This window comes from Phyllobates terribilis, unplaced genomic scaffold (assembly GCF_046119375.1).
Source record: "Phyllobates terribilis strain yellow unplaced genomic scaffold, ASM4611937v1 Scaffold_5__5_contigs__length_657084704, whole genome shotgun sequence".
NCBI classification, from domain to species: domain Eukaryota; kingdom Metazoa; phylum Chordata; class Amphibia; order Anura; family Dendrobatidae; genus Phyllobates; species Phyllobates terribilis.
In genome coordinates this window covers 118771552-118795474 of record NW_027362765.1, presented here as the reverse complement: position 1 = coordinate 118795474, position 23923 = coordinate 118771552, and the positions used below count along the sequence as shown (strand labels likewise).

Here is a 23923-nt window from a genome sequence, read left to right as displayed (position 1 = left end):
ACTCAGGATCAGTACAGGATAAGTAATGTAATGTGTGTACACAGTGACTGCACCAGCAGAATAGTGAGTGCAGCTCTGGAGTATAATACAGGATGTAACTCAGGATCAGTACAGGATAAGTAATGTAATGTATGTACACAGTGACTGCACCAGCAGAATAGTGAGTGCAGCTCTGGAGTATAATACAGGATGTAACTCAGGATCAGTACAGGATAAGTAATGTAATGTATGTACACAGTGACTCTAACCAGTAGAATAGTGAGTGCAGCTCTGGAGTATAATACAGGATGTAACTCAGGATCAGTACTGTAATGTATGTACACAGTGACTGCAGCAGCAGAATAGTGAGTGCAGCTCTAGAGTATAATACAGGATGTAACTCAGGATCAGTACAGGGCAAGTAATGTAATGCATGAACACTATACTCTAGAGCTGCACTCCTAATTCTGCTGGTGGAGTCAAACACTTGCAAGCAGCCATGAGTTGCTTGTAGTTTATCATTAGCTGTGGGGCTACCAGCATGGAATAGAAATTGACCCCAATAGGACTGTCAGTGACAGAAGACACGTGCACACCTGATCTTGTGGATTACTGACAGAGTTTATTTGCAGACTGTTGGTGAAATAGTACATGGACTGTTAGCTGTTTACAGAGGGTTTGTTGTGGCTCCTATCTTTTCTTATTTCTTCCAGTCATTCTTTTCGTAGTCCCATTTGGAGGAGAAGCCTTCAATGGGCCCCACACGCATGTCCAGCATTCTGCGAATCTGCATTGCTATCCAGTCTTCCTGCAGGGTGTGTGGGAGAGGGGGGAACACTACATGGACAGAAAACATGGTATCAGTCCCACTATAAACAGTTCCTACAAAGCCCAGTCTCCCATATTATTCTCACCATGTACTCTCTGCCACCACACTATCAGTCCTGTTATACCAAAGAAGAAGAATAGGGCACCAAATACAGTTTTCCACTCGTTGGATGGTTTATTCAACTCCGCGTACGTGAGGTTAAACTTGATGCGGTAAACTATAGGGGAAAATGAGAAAAAAAAGGGTTAGAGCAGCACCAAAAAAGGATCAACTTTACCCCAATGAGGTACGCACCATAGCAAGGGTCAAAACAGTCCTTGACTGTCTGTTACCTTAGGTTTATCACAACAAGAAGACTCTTCAAACCAAGCACAGGCGCTCGGTGCACCCTTGGTGCAGCCAGACAGTTGTGTGCATTGTCCCACCTACATGCTTTACATCCTTCTCTAACTCCTGTAAAGTCAGAGCTGTCAATCAAGAAGAGATAGATGCAAAACAAGTAGGTGGGAAGATGCATTGACCTTCTCAGCCACACCGAGGGTGCACTGAGCACCTGTGCTTGGTTTGAACAGTCATTTTGTGCTGATAGACTCCCTTTAAATTCAACACTTGTGCCATTTTTAGCTTTAGCAATATAGATTTATTTTTTTAAACCAAACTGGAGCACCCTAATGGTGACTGTCAGGTATGGCAAGGCAAGTGCATGAAGGGCAAATTCAACCACAATTATCGCCTCATATACCATAGAAGCATATCAGCAGATCAGAACTGTGGTCTTTGAGCTTGGACCTGTATCTATTTTTAAAGCTACAGATCATGTAAACCATGTCCACAACAACCACAGATTTCCATCACTGGTCCAATTCCAGTCACATCAAGAGTCCCAGTAATGGGAACCAGTAGAGAACAGATCCTGATCACACTGTACATTACGTGATATCTTGTCTTCTGGACTCAGCTGCTTCCAAGGTCCTTTTTCCTTTTCCTTAAGAGCCTTGTCCTGAGAGCCAAGACCATCTTGGAAGGGAATATCAGGTAATGGTAAAGTTCGGTGGTCAAAATATGCCGGCTTTGTGTAATATGGTACCGCATCTAATGATCAAAAAAATATGTCACAATATTGTAAAAATGTTTTTACATAGGAGGCAGTATTATAGTAGTTATATTCTTGTACATAGGGGGCAGTATTATAGTAGTTATATTCTTGTACATAGGGGGCAGTATTATAGTAGTTATATTCTTGTACATTAGAAGCAGTATTATAGTAGTTATATCCTTGTACATAGGGGGCAGTATTATAGTATTTATATTCTTGTATATAGTTTTATAGTAGTAGTTTGTTTCTTGTAAATGTCATGCCCTTTCTGCTTTCTATCTGAGAGGCTGTGGCTTGGTTTATCATTACCTATAAAGATAGGCTTGTGAGGCTTTTTGATCTAGGATTTTCCCATCCGGCTATTGTCAACCCATGATGCTTTATGTCCGGTGTTTTTAGGGGGTTTTGATGGAGGAACTGTTGTCATTGGTAGTAACCTAGAATTAGAGAAACTCCTGACAACCCTTTTTGGTTTGGGATCTGAGGTTCACACACTTGTACATGTCGTTTGTTAGTGACTCTAGGTGCAGGAGCCTCGCGCCTCGTTCTGTGCTCTTCTCACTTCGGACACTCATTACAGGCGTCTTATGGCTCATTCTGGGCCCGTCACAATTCCTCTCCTCAGTCTCAATTCATGCATTATATTGGATGTACCTCATGCCTCATTCTGTATGATAAGCTGTTCCTACAGACGCCTCACGTTTGTGTCCTTGTTATTTACAGCTGTCTCATTAACTGATTTTATTAAAGGTGCCTGATTCTATGGGATATCCACAGGAGCCTCCCGCCTCATTCTGCACCGCAATGCTAGGTACAGGCACGCCACTTCTTATTTCAGGAAGCTCTTACATTCCGAATATTATTTATGATCCCTCATGCCTCATTCCCAAACATTCCTTGTTCAAGAGCCATTCTGGAGTTATATGTGGCTCATTTCGGGCTCCCACTCCTGTTAATTTGCCTCTCAGGTCATCTTCACCCAGTTTCGTATGATTTTACTTACCACTGTCCCCATGGCCGTGGGCTGCCCTCACGCTGACAGCTCCTAGTATCCTCATTTTAGCCAAAAGTGGCGACCTCTGTGCCAGAAGCGACAACATCTGTAATGGAAATTATCATACGTCAACATATGCACCCTTATAGGCACCCAACCCTCTCGTGCCCCCCTGTACTGTGGAATGAGGGTCATGTCCTATGAGGTACGGCCATAGAGTGGCGCTGTGTGGATCGCCCTGGCACGGCCAGTTGGCACCTGTGTTGAGCATGCTTCTGACCTCTGGGAACTAAGAAAGGTCGAAACGTCTCATCCTGTGTCAGTCTATGTGGATACAATTAGATTGTCAGCTTTTTGGTACAAGCTACTACTTGCGAACTAGGAGAGGTATTTGGAGTCCAGCTTGGAAGACGTGAGAAGTTACTACATGCACCGGCATAGCCGGTAGACTGCCAGGGCCTTCTTGTCCTCACTGCCCTGGCAGCAGCCGGTCTTTAATCCATGGCACAGAAATATCTTTATCCCCCTCCCCCCATGTGCCGAGCAGCACCCACATTTTGGAAGATGGCAGCACAGGCCTTTTGCAGTACTCACAGTGAAGGGGAAGGGAGCCGAGTTGCAGACTCTGTAAAATGGAGAGAAACTGAGGGACAAGGTCTGGGATCACAGCCAAACAAAGATTTTGAGAAAAAGCCAGGAGCAGTGCATTCTGGGATAGAGAGAGCAAGGGACGCCTTAATCCACCCCCCCCTCCCCAGCAGATGTGGCAAGAAATCAGAAAAGGAGGGGTACACACTGTCACCACCTCCTCCTCCTCTCATTTTGAGTCCTTCCGCCTTTCATTGTGCCACCAGCCATGAAAGACCCTACAGTTTACCCCCTTCCCCCGTCTGTTTCCTCCTCCGGCCTTTATATAAGGGCTTTTTTAAAGTCCCAGTTACCAATCTATTTTTACCTGTGTAATATCAAGAAGGTCATATGTGCAATAGAAGCTGAGCCCATTATATAAGGGCCTACGGAAGGGGGCATAGATCATATTCTGTCCCCTTACTGAACATTGGTGTGAATCTGTAGTGTCTCTTCTCTACAAAAGAACCAAAACAAGACCACGAGACCCATAAAAAAAAAAAATAATCTACTTCAATTTCAGAACACTAAGGAGTACAGAGCACCTAGAATTCTACAGTACTCTACAAAGTACTAGTCGGCCAAAAACAATTTAAATTAACTTTCAGCATTTTAAACTATCAAATTTTAAAGGTTTAATAATGCAAAATATTCCACAAACAAGTGCCAAAAAAATTGGCACTTGTTTGTTGTTAGCTGTTAGTTGTTTTTTTTTAAAAAGCAACCCAATTAAAATCCATGTAGTCACATTAGAGTATGTGCACACTAAGGGACTGATTCATTATTGCATTTCTGCCAGTTTTTCATCGCAAATACCTCTCAAATAGGGACTCTAATTTGCAGCAATTCATGGTTTTAGTGGCATACCTGGAAATCCCAGGGCCCCATCGCAAAATATCTAATTGCATCCCCCCCCCCCCCCCACCTCAACCAAAAAAAAGCAGTGTGTGTAAAATACATACATACCATTTATTGCTTCACGTACATACACAGTAATTATGCCTGTATTGAAACTCCTTATTCTCACCAGCAATACCCCTTTTATGGTCATTCGAGTATAATGCTCCCACCAAAACACACAGGGTATGGTATCCCCACAGTTTCCCCCCACAAGTACAGCGTAGAACGTGAGGACTCCACAGTGCCACCAAAACCGTGTAATACCCTCAAAGCATGATGCCCCTCTATAGTATGATAGCCCCAAATTCCCTCACATCCATACAGTATCATGGCCTGTTAGTATGATGCCCCTACAGCCCCCTAGCCAGTATGAGGGCCCGCACAGTATGAGGGCCCCCACAGACTCCAACTCAAAATGGGGGCCCTTACAGTCCCCCATAGCCCCTCTCACAGTACTGTGACCCCCATTAGCCCACCTTCCACTCAATATGATTGCCCCCCACAATTACTGACAAAAAAAAACAAAACACACTACTCACCTCTCCCCGTTCCCCTGATGCGCCCTCCCATCTGTGCAGTGTGAGTGCTGAGGCTTGAACACAGCAGGTGCAATGTAGTGACGTCATTACGCCAGCACTGCACAGAGTCTCTGACTCACCGGCACAGGCTGAATGGTGGATCACGGATCCACAGCATTTCAGAGTCACATATACATGGCTGAAATCATGCAGCCAGTGCCTGATACATTCGGCTTTGCTCAAAATTTGTGAATGGCGTGCGCCATTTAGATGAATTTGGAGCGAAAGATGTCAACGAAATCCAAAAGTAAAAAAAGTGACTAAAAACCCCACAAATAATGTATCCGGACTAGAGTCTTTTTGCTTTTGTGTTTGGAGCAGAAAGTGGCTGTGTGCACAAGTCGTCTCTTTCAGGCTGATTCCAGTCCAGAATCCGCCTTAAAATGTATGGAAAAAACGCTGAAAAAAAAAAAAAAAAAAAAGGACATAATGCGCAGCAAAGTCAAAACAAGTTGCCATGCACACATTCAATATTTTGTTACTTCATTTAACCCACTGGAGGGCACAGACAGAAAAGGGCCCCCTGTGCAAGAACAATATATGGCCCCTTTACAAAAGTGCAAAGGCTTTGGAGGTAGAAATTGGCCCCTTACCTCTTAGTTGCACCAATGATATGTCCGACCTTGTTTTAACCGCTTCAGGGATCGATAACCCTGGAGTGCTTAAAAGAAGTGACAGGTTCATCTTTCGGGCGGCTTCATTTGAAAACTACACGAATCTCCATAGCGATTCACCATCTGTATGACCCATACATCATACAGGAATTAAATAAAAAACTCTCCAAACACCATAAAATATATTCTAAGTGCAAAGAAATACACAAAAAGTAATCATAACGTTCACATTAGGACTTCACAATTCTATTGCTACAGCCAAGTGCTATGCACCTTCTGTGTAGACCACAAGCCATCGAGACCTTAAAGCCCCAATCCAGCGATTCATTTTTGTTTTTTGTCCCTTTATTAGGGATCATGTATGTGAATGTAATGCCTGGAGTTCCATACTCACCGTAGCCATCTCCACCCGTTTTCTGACACCACGTGACTGCAGTTGTGACCGGCCCAACCACACAGTGCTTCATGAGTGAAGCGGCGGAGGTCCCTTTTTAAAAGCTTCTCTATGGGAATTCAGAATGAGACTTTGTAGCCTCGTTCTGAGTCCCATTGACTTGAATTGAAAAAAGTGACTTCCGGTACACACAGAACAACAGAAAAACAGATGGAGAGGCCAACTGGTGAGTATGTAACTACATTCAATACGTGGTCCCTAACAAAGGGAACAAAAAAAAAGGCTGAAGTGGGGCTATAAATATGATGCGCACCTAACGCCACATTAGTGGACCACATGACCCACATGGGAAAGAGACAAAATATATTGGGACTGGGTAGAGGTGTTGGTAGACTCTGAAGATTCATGGGCACAACTTGTTGTTGTGTCCATTAGGCCACGGCCCCACTATCAGTATTTGGTCAGTATTCGGTCAGTATTTTTTCTCAGGAGTGGGAGCCAAAACCAGGTGAGGAACAATCAGAGAAAAGGTATAATAGAAATAAGTCACCAATTCTGCATTTATCACCCACTCCTGGTTTTGGCTCCCACTCCTGAGAAAAAATACTGACCGAATACTGATAGTGGGGCCGTGGGCTTACTCCTGAAATCTGAAATACTAGCCTTCCAACCACGAAAACCAGGTGAGGAACAATCAGAGGAAAAGTATAATACAAACAAGTCACCAATTCTGTATTTATCACCCACTCCTGGTTTTGGTTACAAATACTGATGGAAAATACTGACCAAATACTGAACATGTGAACATGGCCTAAGGAGTCCTGACTGATGACATGGGCTGATGTGGCTTTACTGATTATTTCACATTTAGAAGACTCATAGATTAAAGGAGGAATCTATTTTTTTCAGACTTTGCAACTTTGGATGGATAGACATATATATTTCACATGCTGCTCTCATCTTCATGGAATTTACAGAAATCAATGCATTTTTCAGCATAGAACCATAATACCGCAATGTACAGTTTCATCTGCTATGCGGCCTCCCAAAATGTCAAGCTGAAAAGAGAAAAAAAAATAAAAAAAATGGCTTCTTTCTCAAAGGCATGTTTTGATTATTTTTTTCTATTTTATTTTTATTTATTTTTTTTAGGCCAGAAAAAAGCATTTTTCAGTAACAGCAAAATAAATATAATTAATTAATAAATTCTTTTTTTTTACTGCAGTTTTTACCTATTGAGGTTAAAGAAACTTAGCTGAAAATAAATGCACTAAATAAAACACTAAATTAAGCACCAAAACCGCATGGATTTTTTTATGCGGTTTTCCAGCTAGAGTCTATATTTTTTATAAAAAAAAAAAAAAAAACAAAACATGAAAACACTGTGTGAAAATACCCTTAGGCCTCGTTCACACATTCAGTATTTTACCTCAGTATTTGTAGCCAAAACCAGGAGTGGGTGATAAATCCAGAAGTGGTGACGTGTTTCTATTATACTTTTCCTCTGATTGTTCCACTCCTAATTTTGGTTTATAAATACTGAGGTAAAAAACTGACCAAATACTGAATATGTGCACGTGGCCTTAGGGTGTATGTGTGTCACCCCAGGCCTGGATGCCACAAACTTGTAAGGCTGTGTCTGAGAGCAGGAGGGAGGTTCCCTGGTCAGGGACCATTTGCATGCAGCACATCCTGTCCCAGGCCAGTAGGGGGAGCAGGCTGCCCCTATAAAAACTGGTACTGAGGGCAGGGTTAGTGAGACCAGGACCCACTTCTGAAGTATCCAAAAGGGTTCCCAGAAGAGAGGGACAGGTCAGCTGCAGCTGAGGAGTCCAGGAGGCAAAGGAGGAACAGAAAGCCAGGGACAGAGGCGACGAGAGCCGGTCCTGGCAGAGAGAAACTACATATCGGACACTGGGGTCCGAGGCTGTCAGGGTTGCAGGCCCTGCAGCAGATAACCTACCCACAAGGGATTTCAGGTCCCTTGGCCTAAGAAGCCTGGAGGCTCCGCCACACAGAGGGACCGGTACAGCACGGAGAAGCAAAAGGTACCTAAGGCCCGAGTCGCAAGCCATACAGGCGTAGTACACGGCAAGCTCAGGGACGTGGACTATCATACCACTAAAAGGGGGATAGTCAGCAAGGGCAGAGAGAGAACGGTAGGCCTACACACTCACCCTGACCAGCGGAGCTCGCCCGAATGCCCTCAGACACCCAGGTCCATTCCTACCCTGTACTCCTGGTGGGTCTGTGATAAGATCTGCAGTAAAAGACCCTGGACTGCATTATTGGACTCTGTGTGGTTACTGCTGCGCCTGCACCATCACCCCCAGCATCCTATTACACTGCCCTGAGGCTACACTCCTCCCGTGGGGAGTTGTACTATTCCCTGCTGCATCCCCAACACCAGCCTCAGCGGTCTGCCTTGCAGCGGCGGTCCTCCCTGACCACAATCCACGGGTGGCGTAGTCAGACATTACCTAAAACATATAAAGGGCTGCCACTGGTCTGACCACCCTGAGCCACGGGACCGGGTCTCCACTACTACTCCCAGCATTGCCCTGAAGTCCGATCTTGAGTGCCCCACTGCCCTTGCTGACTATCTCCCCTTTTAGTGGTATAATAGTCCACGTCCCTGAGCTTGCCGTGTACTACGCCTGTATGGCTTGCGACTCGGGCCTTAGGTACCTGTAGCTTCTCCGTGCTGTACTGGTCCCTCTGTGTGGCGGAGCCTCCAGGCTTCTCAGGCCAAGGGACCTGAAATCCCTTGCGGGTAGGTTATCTGCTGCAGGGCCTGCAACCCTGACAGCCTCGGACCCCAGTGTCCGGTTGTGTAGTCTCTCTCTGCCAGGACCGGCTCTTGTCGCCTCTGTCCCTGGCTTTCTGTTCCTCCTTTGCCTCCTGGACTCCTCAGCTTCGGCTGACCTGTCCCTCTCTTCTGGGAACCCTTCTGGATGCTTCAGAAGTGGGTCCTGGTCTCTCTAACCCTGCCCTCAGTACCAGCTTTTATAGGGGCAGCCTGCTCCCCCTACTGGCCTGGGACAGGAGGTGCTGCATGCAAATGGTCCATGACCAGAGAACCTCCCTCCTGCTCTCAGACACAGCCTTACAAGTTTGTGGCATCCAGGCCTGGGGTGACACATATGCACACTGAGGTTTTTTTTGGGGGGTGAGTTTTCAAAATAGACGCTCTGAGAGTATGTTCACACAGCATCTTTATCAGGTGGATTCCGCCTGGAACCCACCTGAAAAAGGCGCTAAGAAAACACTGTAAAGAATGAACATAATGCACAGTAATGTAAAAATGTCATTGCTGTGCACATGTTCCTTTTTTGGCACTTCTTCTAACCTTTTAGGCACCAAAAGCCGGTAAGCGGTTAAAAAAAGTAGCATGATTATTCTTTGGGCGGTTTCTGTATGGAAGCTGCTCACTGGTTACATTTTAAATTACAAAAAAAAAAGAATCTGGAAGCCGAGCCACGGCAAAAATTACATAAAAAAAACAAAGCAACGAAGATGCTGTACAAATAACACCTCCGGCGGTTTCCTGAAGTGTCTTTGTCCTGGAAAACTTGGTGGGTAGACCGGTGTCTAAGGCCACATGCATACATTCAGTTTTTGGTCAGTTTTTTACCTCAGTATTTGGAAGCCAAAACCAGGAGTGGAACAATCAGAGGAAAAGTATAACAGAAACACATCACCACTTCTGTATTATCACCCACTCCTGGTTTTGGCTTACAGATACTGAGGAAAAATACTGAAAAAGGGACTTATAGTTATTTAAAGGTCTACTATCTATCTATCTATCTATCTATCCACAGTGGTGCTTGACAATTTGTGAACCTTAGAAAATTCTCCATAAAGTGAATAAAGAGAATCAAATCTAACCAATGAGACAAACATATTAGACTTTGTTGTTTTTTAATTGAGGAAAATGATTCATTATCACATGTCCGTGAGTAGCAAAAATCTGTGATCCTTTGCTTCACTTTTAGTATCTGGAGTGATTTCCTCCCCCCAGTGCAGTGATAACTGCATCCAAACAATTCAGGTATTATTGATTAGTCCTGAACGTCGGCTTGGAGGAATTTTAGCCCATTCTTCTCTACAAAACAGCTGCAGCCCATGAGCTGCTCGCTTCAGGTCTTTTGCAACATTTTTACAGGATTAAGGTCAGGACTTTGACTTTCTCAATCAAAAACTTTATTCTTCTTTAATCATTCTTTTGTATGATGACTTGCATCTTTCGGTCATTGTTTTGCTGCATGACCCATGTGCTCTTGACATTCAGCTCATGGCCCAAATGCTGCAAAACAGGCCTAAACTACAATACTATCACCACTGTGTTTCACAGATGGTATAAGGTTTTTATGCTGTCATTTCCCCCCCCCCCCCTTCTCATTTAAAGGGAACGAGAAAAGTCAAAACCTGTCATGTCAAAAAACACTATTAACCTGCAGATATGGGGTTAAACTTCAGGCTAATAGCACTGTGAAGCCATCTGGCCGCTCCACTGAAAGCCCCTCTGCCGGGAGGAAATTAACTTTATTCCTCCCAGCTGCCTCCGGCTTTCAGTCATAGAGGCTCGGCTGTCACGGCTTCAGTCACAGCTCAAGTGTATAGTGAATGACTGCTGTAACCACGCCCCGGCACTGACTGATAGTCGGCTCAGTGGTGCATCGGCACAGAGCCGGCTGTCAGTCAGTGCCGGGGAGTGTGGTTTTACAGCGGCCACTCACTATGTACTGGTCAGTGACTGAAGCCGGGACTCTATAACTGAAAGCCCGAGGCTGCTGGGGGAAAAAAAAGTTAATTTCCTCTCAGTAGTTGGACACACAGCTTCAGAACACTATTAACCTGCAGATTAACCCCATGTCAATAGCATTTTTTGACTAGACAGGTTCCCTTTAAATCAAAAAGCTCTTTTTTGGTCTCATCCGTTCACAAGAAATTCTTCCAATAGCCTTTGGGCTTGTCCAGGTGATCTTTAGAAAACTGCAGACCGATAACAATGTTAATTTTGAAAAGCAGTGGCCTCATTACGATCCTGCCATGAACACCATGGTTGTTCAGTGACCTTCTGATGGGGAACTTATGAACAATTACATCAGTGAATGTGAGAGAGGCCTTTAGTTGCTTAGAGGTTACCTTGGGTTCCTTTGTGACTTCGCAGACTATAATACACCTTGCTCTTGCTGTGATCATTGTTGGTTGAACACTTCTGGGGAAGGTAATAATAGCCTTGAATTTCCTCCATTTGTGTACAATCTGTCTGACTGTGGATTTTTGGAGGCCGAACTCTTTATATATGGTTTTGTAACCTTTTCCAGCCTGATGAGCATCACCATCTCTTCTTCATAGCCTCTCAGAAATCTTTTATTGTTTTGTGCCATGATACATTCCACAAATATGTGTTGTGTAAGTCAGAAATTGATAGATTCCTGTTCTTTAAATAAAACAGGTTGCGCACTCGCACCTGATTGTGATACCACTGATTGATTGAAAACACTATGGTCTAATCAGAGGTGTACATAAAATTCACGAGACCTCATAGCAAATGTTGTAATTGGGCCCTCCTTACCTCTTAAAATTAAAAATATATATTCGGCTCCCTGATCCACCATTCTATTCAATGGTGTCTATGTCCTGAGGATGTACATGCCGCTGAAATCGTGATGACGGGTGGGGGAGGCGACTGAGTGTCACGCCGCCACTATGGGCATACCACGCAGCCGCTCCGGGCATATAAGTAAGCCCCTGGCTTTAATTTCACCTTCAAATTTTATGCTTATCCTAAAGGTTCACATACTCACAGACATGGGCTAATGGATAATTTTTTCCTGATTTAAAAAATGACAAAGTCTAATATTTTTGCCTCGTCTGATTTGGCTCTTTTTCAGCTTTCAGACCTTGTGTAAAAATCTGATAAATTTAGATCAAATTTATGTAGAAATCTAGAAAATTCTGGAGGGTTCACAAACTTTGTCTCGTAACAGGATCGCAGGTCATCGTGGCTATGGATATGAGGGCGGCCGTCGCTCCTACCCGGGTGAAGCTGCAGTTTATTGACCGTCATAGACTGATACAATCTCACATGATTATGAGTAGTAAAAATAAAAGAGGCAATTATATCTGGTAGTTTCCAGGCGGCTTTATTACCGCGAGCAGTTTATCAATCAGGGCTGTTTTTGGCCACATCTCAACTTTCTGCTTCCGCTTTGATCAATTGCACGCTGGTATTTCCATAAAATTTCCATAGGACTTTAGGAACCCTGTTATAATTCATGATGAGCAGGTTTATAGCATTAAAGGAAGTTTCCAAAATTGTGTGGGATTCTTAAATCACTGACACTGTCTGAGAATACGACATTTACTGTCTGGATGAAGTGACCTGTCATGTAGGTATTTTTTACATGATTTAACATCAGATTATACATTCACAGACAAATCAAAGTACAATAATTTCCAATGAATTTTATTATAGATTTATTACAGTGTAAAAAAAAATCTACATTGTGCATTATTGTTCTCTGTCACCACCTGGTGGCTATTTGTAGTACTGCATTTGTGAGTTCAATTTCATCTTCTTGGTTACTTTAAATACCACCACCAATAGATTTTCACCAGTTCATGAAGATTTTGCCATCCCAACATACTTGGGCTCATTAAAAAGTTTCATAGTTCTAGGTACATTGTGAATATTTGCTGGGGGTTCCAGCTTGACCCCCACAATTATGAGAACACAGATCCAGTGTTCCCTGATTAAATGGAATGGTGGTCAGCATGCACCATCCTGATTAATCATGAATTGTCTATGGGACTAATGGAGTGCGGCACTTGACTATCATCTAGTGGCAAAATGTGAAACTACATCACACCGCAGTTCTGTCGGCAACACGTTTCGAAAAACTAGGAAACCTTCTCTCATGACCGACCCCTGTATAAAGAACCAATGTAATGCACAAAGTATCACTCACCTAGTCCCAAGAGCTCACGATCTAACTTGCAGCGAACATGCATACTCAGATGATGAATAATGGCCGGAGGAATATCCCCCCTTCCACTTATGTCTTTTTCATATATGACCTTATTGGTACATGTGCTATCTGATATTTTTTGCCGATAGATCCTGGATCCATTACAATAATGCACCTTCCACTTGTCTTTTTTTTTTCTAACCGATTGTTCGTAAAAAAATAATTAAAAAAAAATGGAGTCATATCTCACTTTGCTCCATGTTTTGGGTAAAAATTTGTCAATGGACCCCATAAAAAGAAAAAAACGGAAAGCGCACAGATGTCATCCGTATTTTACTATTTGACATTTTTTATTTTATATGAGAAAAACGGATGCAACAAGGATTGAAAAAGAGCTGACACACGGATCAAAAACGGATCCAGCATATGGAAAAATATGTTTTTTTACATAATATTATTAGATTGTGTCATAGATCGCACAGCAAACCTCAAAATTATGTGGCACACCATGCTTTACACTGCCGCTCTGCTTGCTTATTTTGACATCTGTGTATAGAGAGCTGATTTGCACGCCAGCTGATAACAGAGAACAATAGATACAATTACGGTAGGCTTTATCTGATGATCACATCGGCTATACATGGATTTCACGTTGATTTCACGTCTCCGCAGGCTGAGATCAGAGCACAGCGAGCGGCTCCCTGTAGGGCGGATTCTCAGACTTCATAGTACGGTGAGAGGACGGAGTCACTTGGAGATCAGTCATGATAATTAAATATCCCTGAGGAGAGAGGAGAACCTGGTGATCATCCATGGGGATGATGGAAGGAGGGGACGAGCCAGGTATCTAAGCCCATCGTGTATAATACTGTATAATGAGACCTCATCCTATCATGTGTGATGTTGTCTGCTGCACCTAAGCCTATTATGTGTGATACTGTGTATCTAATTCTCTTGATTTACTGCATATTGTCAGTGTATCTAAGCCACTCATGTGTAATAATATATTCTAAGCTGGTGTATCTAAACCAATTATGTGTGATACTATTTGCTCCTATATTCAAAATATTCAATATTGACTGCTAAGATGGAATATTTATCCCTTCATGTGTGATACAGTCTGAGGTGTCACTGTATCTAAGCCTATTGTGTGATCTTGTCTGCCAATCTGGTGTATCTAAGCCTATTGTATGATATTGTCTTCTTTGCTTCTGTATCTAAACCTATAATGTGTGATACAGTCTTCTGAGATGCAGTAGTTAAGCCATTTGTGTGATACCATCTGGTTAGCTGCGGTATCTAAGTTTATTAGGTGTGATACTGTCTGCTGAGCTCGTGTATCTAAGCCTATCATATGCAATACTTTTTGCCGAGCTAGTGACTTAATAAAGTGGTCTTCACCTGCAGCACACGAACGATGGGGTCTTGGAGCCGGACCAGAGGTGTTGGCAGTGGGAACATTTTCTTGAGTCGCTCTGTGGACAGATGATAGAGGTGAGAGGCGCTGCAGTGTTCATCACAGGGGTTCATCATTAATAAATCCTCTGCCCCTGGGGGAAGCTATCGGGCTCCTTGGGCTACGTCCTTTGTAGCTGGGTGGACTCAAGATGACTGGTAAAACATTTTAAGATGGGCTGAGTAATGGATGGCTGAGGACCCGCTATGACCCACTGTATTATAACTCATGTTAAAAGACCCTTACCATTCAGGAATGGGGTCATTATTTTCAGGCCAACGTTAAGAGTTTTCTGCAGAGAGTCCATCTAATAGAAAAATACATGAAACATTGATCATATAAGGTTCACATATTGTATATTTATAATGAAGCAACGCTGTAATGTAAAGTATGAAGGTGGGAGAGATCAGCAGCCTGAGGCAGGAGATGGACTCCAAACAATATAACTAAGGGCTCATAACCATATGTGTGAAAAAAAAGTTCCGATATCGGGACTGAAAAAAAATGGACGAGTACCATGCGATTTTCATTCGAGTACCATGTGATTTTCTCACTTAGCATCCGATTTACATCCGATTGTCATGCATATGCGATCCGATTACAATGCGATTTTAACATGGGCTTTTACGTACAGGATTTCTCTCATTTACACATATTTCTCTCTCTCTCTCTCTCATAGATATATATACAGAGATAGATACATAAAAACAGAAATGTATATACATACAGTGCATTGTGAAAGTATTTGGCCCCCTTGAACTTTTCTACCTTTTGCCACATTTCTGGCTTCAAACATCTATCTATATAATTGTCTTATCCCGTCTGTCTGTCTTTCTGTCTGTCTTCCGATGCGTTAGAATCGGGCCACCATCTAGTAATGTATAATGGCCCCATATAGCTTTCTATATAGTATAATGCACTCCCCATGGTCCTCTATAGAATATAATGCACCCCCCATGGTCTTCCATACAATATAATGCACCCCCATGGTTCTGCATACAATAATATGCTCTCCCCATTGTCCTCCATACCATATAATGTGCCACCCATGGTCCTCCATACAATATAATGCACCCCCCATGGTCCCCATACAATATAATGCACCGACCATGGTCCTCCATACAGTATAATGCTCTCCCCATGGTCCTCTATAGAATATAATGCACCCCCCATGGTCTTCCATACAATATAATGCACCCCCATGGTCCTCCATACAATAATATGCTCTCCCCATTGTCCTCCATACCATATAATGTGCCACCCATGGTCCTCCATACAATATAATGCACCCCCCATGGTCCCCATACAATATAATGCACCGACCATGGTCCTCCATACAATATAATGCACCCCCATGGTCTTCCATACAATAAAATGCTCTCCCCATGGTCCTCCATACAATATAATGCCCTTCCCCATGGTCCTCCATACAGTATAATGCACCCTCATGGTCCTCCATACAGTATAATGCACCTCCCATGATCATCCATACACTATAATGAACCCCCCATGGTCCTCCATACACTGTAATGCAACCCCCCATGGTCCTCCATATAGTATAATGCACTCCTCATGGTCCTCCATACAATATAATGCACTCTCTCATGGTCCTCCATATAGTATAATGCACCCCCATGGTCCTCCATATAGTATAAAGCACCCCCATGGTCCTGTACACAATATAATGCACCCATGGTCCTCCATACAGTATAATGCACCCCCATGGTCCTCCACACAATATAATGCACCCCCATGATCCTCCATACAATATAATGCACCCCCAATGGTCCTCCATACAGTATAATGCACCGCCCATGGTCCTCCATACAATATAATGCACCCCTTGGTCCTCCACACAATATAATGCACCCCCATGGTCCTCCACACAATATAATGCACCCCCATACTGTATTATGGCCACCGGTCACTGATTTAAAAAAATAAATACAGTACTCCTCTCTCCTGGTTCCACCCGATGCTCCAGTCTCCTTAGCGTGCAGTGTGAAGCGCTGGACATCTCAGAGCAGCGGCAGCCCTGTAATGATGTCATCACGCCCGCTGCTCTGACACGTCAGATGCCAAGGAAGAATGATGGGAGTGGAAGTGTCTGCTGGTGCTCCCTCCTCCATCATCATTGCCTGCAGCAGGCCCTCCCTCTGGCAGTCAGTGCGAGCAATAATGATGGAGGAGGGAGCTTCAGCACACGTCTCCACCCCCATCATTCTGTACGGGCGTCCGGGCAGTGCGGGTGTTGACGGGCAGAGGCGGGGCACAGCGCGGGCCCCCCCGGGCTCACAGGCACCATAGCAGTGGCGCGGCCTGTCACCATTGGCGGTACGCCACTGACTAGAGGGATCCAGCTCCTGTACATCATACCACTCCACACCATAATCCTGGGAGTAGGACCAGTATGACGTTCCCTCGTGATGGCGTTGGCTGCATGGTCTCCAGACCAATCTCAGACTTTCATTGTGTCTAAGTCAACAGCAGGACTCCTCACTGAATATCTCCATTCCTGCCTCCATTGCTCTCTTGCTCTGCACCTTGATTGCCTTTGAGATCGGTGGTGTGAGATCAATGGGGCCCCTGTAGCTGGATGTCTGTCTCGGAGCCCAATGTCATGCAGATGTCTTCTGATGGTCTCTGTAGACACTGTTTGGTGCCTTAGGCTGATTATGTGACGTTCAATTTCATACAAGGGAATGGATCAATCGTTGAACCACTGGTGCGGCCATTTCTTCAGATTGTCTCAGGAGCCATTTTTTATCCTGACAACACCAGGCCGCATGTTGCTCGTACTACTGCGAGCAGCCTGCATGGCCTTAAATGTGCTATCATGGCCTGTAGCGTCTCCAGTCTTGTCTCCCATCGAGCACATCTGGGACGTCATTGGTCGGCAATCGCACAAGGAGCTGCCAGCAGCGGATCTTGATGATTTCCCCACGTGCATTCAGCGTAGCAGAACATTCCTCAGACAACCATCAATAACCTCACTGATAGCAGCCAAGACATGTAAGTGCGGGGATTTCTGCACGTGGTGCTCATAATTCGATACTGAATAAATCAAGATATTTTTGAAAATGTTGATTCCATTTTTTCACCATTTGGAGATCAGTAACCTGTCTATCCATCCTGTCATTTCTATAATTCCTCAACTTTTCCTTCTTAACGCTCATTCAGATGTTGGTGCCAATCGGTCAGAGCACGTACGGCTAATGCACGGATGCACTTTCCCGATCCAATAGTGTCCGGTTTATGTATTTCTATGAGGCTGTCACGCTCGGGTCGGGAGAGCTGTGGCCAATCCGTGCATTGACGGTCCGTGCTCTGACTGATTAGCACAGACATCTGATCGAACACTTAGTGTAGCAATTTCAATGTTGAGTGTAGGATACAAACTAAATTCCAGTAATGACCAATAGGTGGCAGGCTTTCCATTGAAAGGAATCACAGGAGGTACATTACTAAATTCTAGATAGATGGATAACGGCACTCACCTTCACAGGACCCACATCAGAATGTACCAGCGTCAGCGAAAAACTAAGAAGAAAAACTGGAGTCATCTGCCAGAGAATGACACATCTCATCTTCACTTTGTTTCTGTAGAGCAGCAGTCTACAACCTATAACCACTTTGTTCATCAATTACTTGTTTCTTGTACTGATGGTATTTACACACTCATTCCACCAGCAGAATAGTGAGTGCTGCTCTGGAGTATAATACAGGATGTAACTCAGGATCAGTACAGGATAAGTAATGTAATGTATTTACACACTCATTCCACCAGCAGAATAGTGAGTGCAGCTCTGGAGTATAATACAGAATGTAACTCAGGATCAGTACAGGATAAGTAATGTAATGTATGTACACAGTGACTGCACCAGCAGAATAGTGAGTGCAGCCCTGGAGTATAATACAGAATGTAACTCAGGATCAGTACAGGATAAGTAATGTAATGTATGTACACAGTGACTGCACCAGCAGAATAGCGAGTGCAGCTCTGGAGTATAATACAGGATGTAACTCAGGATCAGTACAGGATAAGTAATGTAATGTATGTACACAGTGACTCCAGCAGCAGAATAGTGAGTGCAGCTCTGGGTATAATACAGAATGTAACTCAGGATCAGTACAGGATCAGTAATGTAATGTATGTACACAGTGATTGCACCAGCAGAATAGTGAGTGCAGCCCTGGAGTATAATACAGAATGTAACTCAGGATCAGTACAGGATAAGTAATGTAATGTATGTACACAGTGACTCCACCAGCAGAATAGTGAGTGCAGCTCTGGAGTATAATACAGGATGTAACTCAGGATCAGTACAGGATAAGTAATGTAATGTATGTACACAGTGACACCACCAGCAGAATAGTGAGTGCAGCTGTGGAGTATAATACAGAATGTAACTCAGGATCAGTACAGGATAAGTAATGTAATGTATGTACACAGTGACTCCACCAGCAGAATAGTGAATGCAGCTCTGGAGTATAATACAGGATGTAACTCAGGATCAGTACAGGATAAGTAATGTAATGTGTGTATGTGGCACCCCAGGGGTCTGGTTTCCACAGTAATAGCAATATTACGTCTGAGAGCAGGTGGGAGGTCTCCTGGTCAGGAATCCTAAGCATGCCACACCTCCTGCCCAGTCCTGGGAGGGGAAGAACTTCCCCTATATAAACTGGGGCTGAGGCAGGGTTAGGGAGGAGAGAAAGAGAAGAGGAGTCCCAGACAGAGACACAGCCTGGTCTGGAGTGAGGCAGCTATAGGGAAAGAGAGATCAGGAGCTCTGTGGGAGCCGTGCTAAAAGAGGTCAGGGGCTGGAAGCTGTAGAGCTCGCCCTGATTGAAGAGTTCTCACCGGACCTGGAGTCCGAGGCTGTGGGGACTAATCCTTACCCAGCAGCAGAAGCCGACCGGCAGGGGATTTCAGGTCCTCTGGCCAAGAAACCCGAAGGCACGGTCACACGCAAGGGACCAGCACCACCGTCGTGAAGCGGAAGCTACCAGAAGGCCCCGAGTCACCGGCCATACGGATGAGCACCACACGGTACACTCAGGGACGTGGGCTACTTTTACCCGCCTCTAGCAAGGTAGCCAGAAGAGTACAATTAGTTGGGGAGGCCTACAACTCCGCCTGGCCAGGGGAGATCCCATCTGCTCACGGACTGACCAGGCCCCGATCGCTAGCCAGTACTCCGGGAGGGTCTATCTTTGCCACCAGTAAAGACCCTGAATTACACCGCACCGTCTCTGAGTGTTTCATCATCCACGTCCGCTGCCCTGAGGCCATACCCCTCCCGTTGGGGGTTATACCATCCACGCTGCACGACCGTACCACCGGCCTCAGCGGTCTGCCCTGCAGCGGCGGTTTCGTAACCGCATTCAACGGGTGGCGTAGTCGAACAATATCACATCTGCCACTAAAAACATCGCCACTTAGTTTGACACCCTGGGCACGGACCGGGTCACCGCCACGAGGACTACTATCCCCAACAGATCCGGCTCCGGGTATTCCCCTAACATGGCCCAGGGGGCGCGTCAACTTTTGGCGTAGTCGGCAGGATTTCGTGCCCGCAACCACCGGGTACTGCGTGCCTGAAAAAGACTGTTCAAACTTACCTGTGGTGAAGATTCCCGCCATCCGACGCCATCTTCTGCCTTCTTCCCGCCATCCGTGGAGTTTTCCCGCCATCCGACGCCATCTTCTGCCTTCTTCCCGCCATCCGTGGAGTTTTCCCGCCATTGGACGCCATCTTGAGGACGCCGCGCGGGAAGAAGAGGGGCGTGGACTCCGAAAGCGCGCGAGAACTGAAGCTCCGCCTCACGTCCGGACGTTGCGTAAGGTCCTGGAAGGAGCCCAGCAGACGCCGACGTCACAGGAGCGCGACGGAAGGTCCTCGACCCTGACGATCCACTGCGGAGCCGCGGCCTACGGAAGAGGATCATCGCAAGGTAGGCCACGGTCCACTAGGGGGGAGGAGGATGTCGGATATGGAGGAGAGCTTCACTGCCACAGCCACCGCCAGCGCCACCGCTGCGGCGGTCATGCCTTTCACCATGCCCTACATCCCGGGGGCAGCCTGGCTACCCCAGTACTCAGGGGAGTCACATACCCTAAATGACTTCAGAGAAAGGCTGGATAGCCTCTTCCAGGTGTACCCCCTCACAGAGGAGCAAAAAGTGAGCATCCTGGTGGCTCAATTAACAGGGGCAGCCCAAAGGGAGGTAAAGTCCTGGCCACTTGGGAGGAGGAGGACTGTCGCAGAGATACTAGCCCGGCTGAAGGACACCTTTGATACCCGTACCTCAGCCGAGATCAAGCTTAGATTCTACGGGTGCAAGCAGCGAGCACATGAGAATATAAGGGACTATGCACTAAACCTACAAGAGGCCCTGAGAGCCATTAAGCAGGCCGACCCTGACGGCCTGGGAAACGAAGACAAGTTGTTGACTGAACAATTTATAGAGGGTCTACATTGCAATGCCCACCGAACCCAGTTGCGGGCAATGGCCTTACAGGACCCTGACCTGGACTTTGCACAGTTCAAGGACAGAGCCATCCGGGTGCTTCGAGAACCGGCACCAGGTGGCGCTGTGACCCACAGACGCCCTACTACCACTTACCACCAGGAGACGGCGCCCTTGTCGGCAGGGCCTGTGGGAGCTGATGCGCAGGCTTTAAACAATGACCCAGATACAGACCTGCACCATCAGGTCCAAGAGCTAACTAAAAGCGTTGCTGCGCTAACCCGAACTGTGCAGTCTTTACAGGTTTCTACTCCAGGGAAGATTCAGCTGGCATCCGGACCGGAGGATATCCCGTGGCGCCGACCAAGGAGGACCCCACCGGCCAGAGGAAGACCCAGCGACCGATACAACGAGGACGGACAACCCATCTGCCGCCGCTGCAATCAACCCGGACATATGGCAAGGTACTGTCCTTTAAACTGGCACAACCTGGGGTAGAGGGCCAACCCCTAGGAATAAGATCACCAGGCCCATCGAACTGGCGTGACAAATATGTGGGAGGACGTCCAGTCTTGCCTGTGGTACTGGATGGCATTCCTATGAGTGCCCTACTGGACACCGGGTCACAGGTCACCACCATCCCGTACGTGCTCTTCAAGCAGTACTGGAATGACTCGGATATAACCCGCTACCCTGACGACGACTTGAGTATCATCGCCAGCAATGGTCAGCCCGTGCCACAGATCGGATTTAAAGAGGTGACCATTAAAATCGGTAAAGTCGAACTGGCAGCACAGGGACTGATCATTGTGGACATTGACAAGCGCGAGAGTCACCCAAAGATAACTCTAGGAACTAATGTGATTGAAAATTGTCTTGCAGAGGTGATTCTCATTTTACAGCAGGTTGCCAAGAACGCCAGCTCCGGTCAGCAGCGAGTGCTCCAAAAAGAGATCCGGGCACTGATGCGACGGCAACAGGTGGAACTCTCCGGTGGTGAGATTGGTAGCGTGAGAATGTGTGACCCTTTCCCTATTGCCATGCCCCCGAAAAGTGAAATGATGATTTGGTGCCGGGCAGCTATTGGTCTGAGAGGTAGAGATTACCAGGCAATGGTAGAACCAGTCTACTCAGATAGTAGGCCCACCATTTTGACGGCACGGGGGGTGGTTGATGTACGCCATGGGAGGGTGCCCGTTCGCATAATAAATATCGGGAAGAGGGAAGTGTACCTGCCCCGGTATGCTACGCTAGCCAAATTGTATACCATCAACCAAAATTCTGTACAGTCCGTGGAACCCTTGCCTCCATCTCATCCAGAGGAAGCTAACGGCTCTAAACAACAAATGGAGGACTGGTGTCAGCAATTGCATTTGGGTACTGACTCCACACCCGCTCACCAAAAGCAGGGAGTCTACCGGGTGATCCAGGAATACGAGAGAGTGTTCAGTAAACACCCGCTAGACTTCGGGCGAGTGAAGGGAGTGGAACATCACATCCCCACGGGAGACCATCCTCCCATAAAGGAGAGGTATCGTCCCGTACCCCCTGCACACTACCAACACGCCAAGGGGATGCTTAGAGACATGAAGGAGGCTGGGGTAATCAGGGATAGCTGTAGCCCCTGGGCAGCTCCACTAGTCTTGGTTAAAAAGAAAGACAACACCATGAGAATGTGTGTAGATTACCGGAAAATCAACCGTATCACACACAAAGATGCGTACCCCTTACCAAGGATAGAGGAGTCTTTGGCTGCTTTAAAATCTGCTAACTTCTTCTCCACTTTGGATCTCACTAGTGGGTACTGGCAGGTTCCTGTAGCAGAGGCGGACCGGGAGAAGACCGCATTCACCACCCCGATGGGACTTAGTGAGTTTACCTGCATGCCGTTCGGACTCTGCAACGCACTAGGAACCTTCCAACGATTGATGGAATGCTGTCTGGGACACCGGAACTTTGTGACGGTCCTGCTGTACCTGGACGATGTTATAGTTTATTCCAAAACCTACGAGGACCACCTGAAACACCTGGCAGAAGTGTTTGAAGCCCTGGCAAACTACGGTCTGAAGGTGAAACCGTCGAAGTGTCACCTGCTAAAACCAAAAGTGCAGTACCTGGGACACGTGGTGAGTGCTGACGGAGTGGCTCCCGACCCTGATAAGATCACCGCGATTAAGGAATGGCCAAGACCCTCCAGCGTAAAGGAAGTGCGGCAGTTCCTCGGGTTGGTAGGCTACTACCGAAGGTTCATTCCCGGTTTCACCAAAAAGGCAGCTCCTATGCAGGACCTCCTGATAGGCCAGTCCAGGAAGGCCAAGAACCAGAAGCCGCCCTTCAGATGGGAGAAGCTGGAAGAAGAGTCCTTCCGCCAGCTGAAGATGGCCCTCACGGGGGATGAAATCCTGGCGTACCCTGATTACAGCCAGCCCTTTATCCTCTACACCGACGCAAGTAACATCGGGCTAGGAGCCGTACTGTCCCAGATCCAGCAGGGGAAAGAACGGGTAATTGCTTACGCCAGCCGAAAACTACGACCCACCGAAAGAAACCCTGAGAATTACAGCTCATTCAAGCTAGAGTTCCTGGCAGTGGTGTGGGCAGTCACCGAACGCTTTAGGCACTACCTCGCCTCTTCCCGGTTCACCGTGTACACGGATAACAACCCGTTGACACATCTGGACACTGCAAGACTCGGTGCCCTGGAGCAGAGATGGATGGCCCGTCTGTCCAACTATGAATTTACGATCAAATACCGGGCAGGACGCTCCAATACCAACGCGGATGCCTTGTCCAGAATGCCAAACCTACCGGACGTAGGGGAAGATCCAGAGGAACTGGAAGAAGTTGAACTCCCCGCGTTCCACCGTCATGGGACTATCCAGTATTCCCACCGTGTAAGGCGTAAGCAATCCGCTACGTTTAACCCCTTACCTCATTACAACTGGGCGTAAGTGCAGGACAGTGACCCCGCTGTCCGACTGGTGAAGGAGATGCTGACTCAGCCA

At 46.2% G+C, this 23923-nt stretch overlaps 2 protein-coding genes across 2 annotated transcripts in view; both read right to left on the bottom strand.

The window, feature by feature from the left end:
* Positions 1-581: 581 nt before the first annotated feature.
* Positions 582-3652, bottom strand: COX4I2 (cytochrome c oxidase subunit 4I2). The gene is made up of 5 exons (XM_073682809.1): positions 3493-3652; positions 2908-3004; positions 1742-1900; positions 894-1025; positions 582-816 (listed from the first exon to the last, which is right to left on the bottom strand). Exons 2-5 carry the CDS (start codon positions 3002-3004, stop codon positions 680-682), a joined length of 525 nt encoding a protein of 174 aa, XP_073538910.1. The 5' UTR covers positions 3493-3652; the 3' UTR covers positions 582-679.
* Positions 3653-12469: 8817 nt separating this feature from the next.
* LOC141270933 (bactericidal permeability-increasing protein-like) overlaps positions 12470-23923 on the bottom strand; it is a 38194-nt gene continuing 26740 nt past the window's right edge. The window contains exons 13-16 of the mRNA XM_073681029.1: positions 17942-17984; positions 14691-14751; positions 14390-14463; positions 12470-13769 (exon numbers count right to left, since the gene is read on the bottom strand). Coding sequence (XP_073537130.1) covers positions 13668-13769; positions 14390-14463; positions 14691-14751; positions 17942-17984 — 280 coding nt within the window. The 3' untranslated portion in view covers positions 12470-13667. The remainder of the gene's footprint in view (positions 13770-14389; positions 14464-14690; positions 14752-17941; positions 17985-23923) is intronic.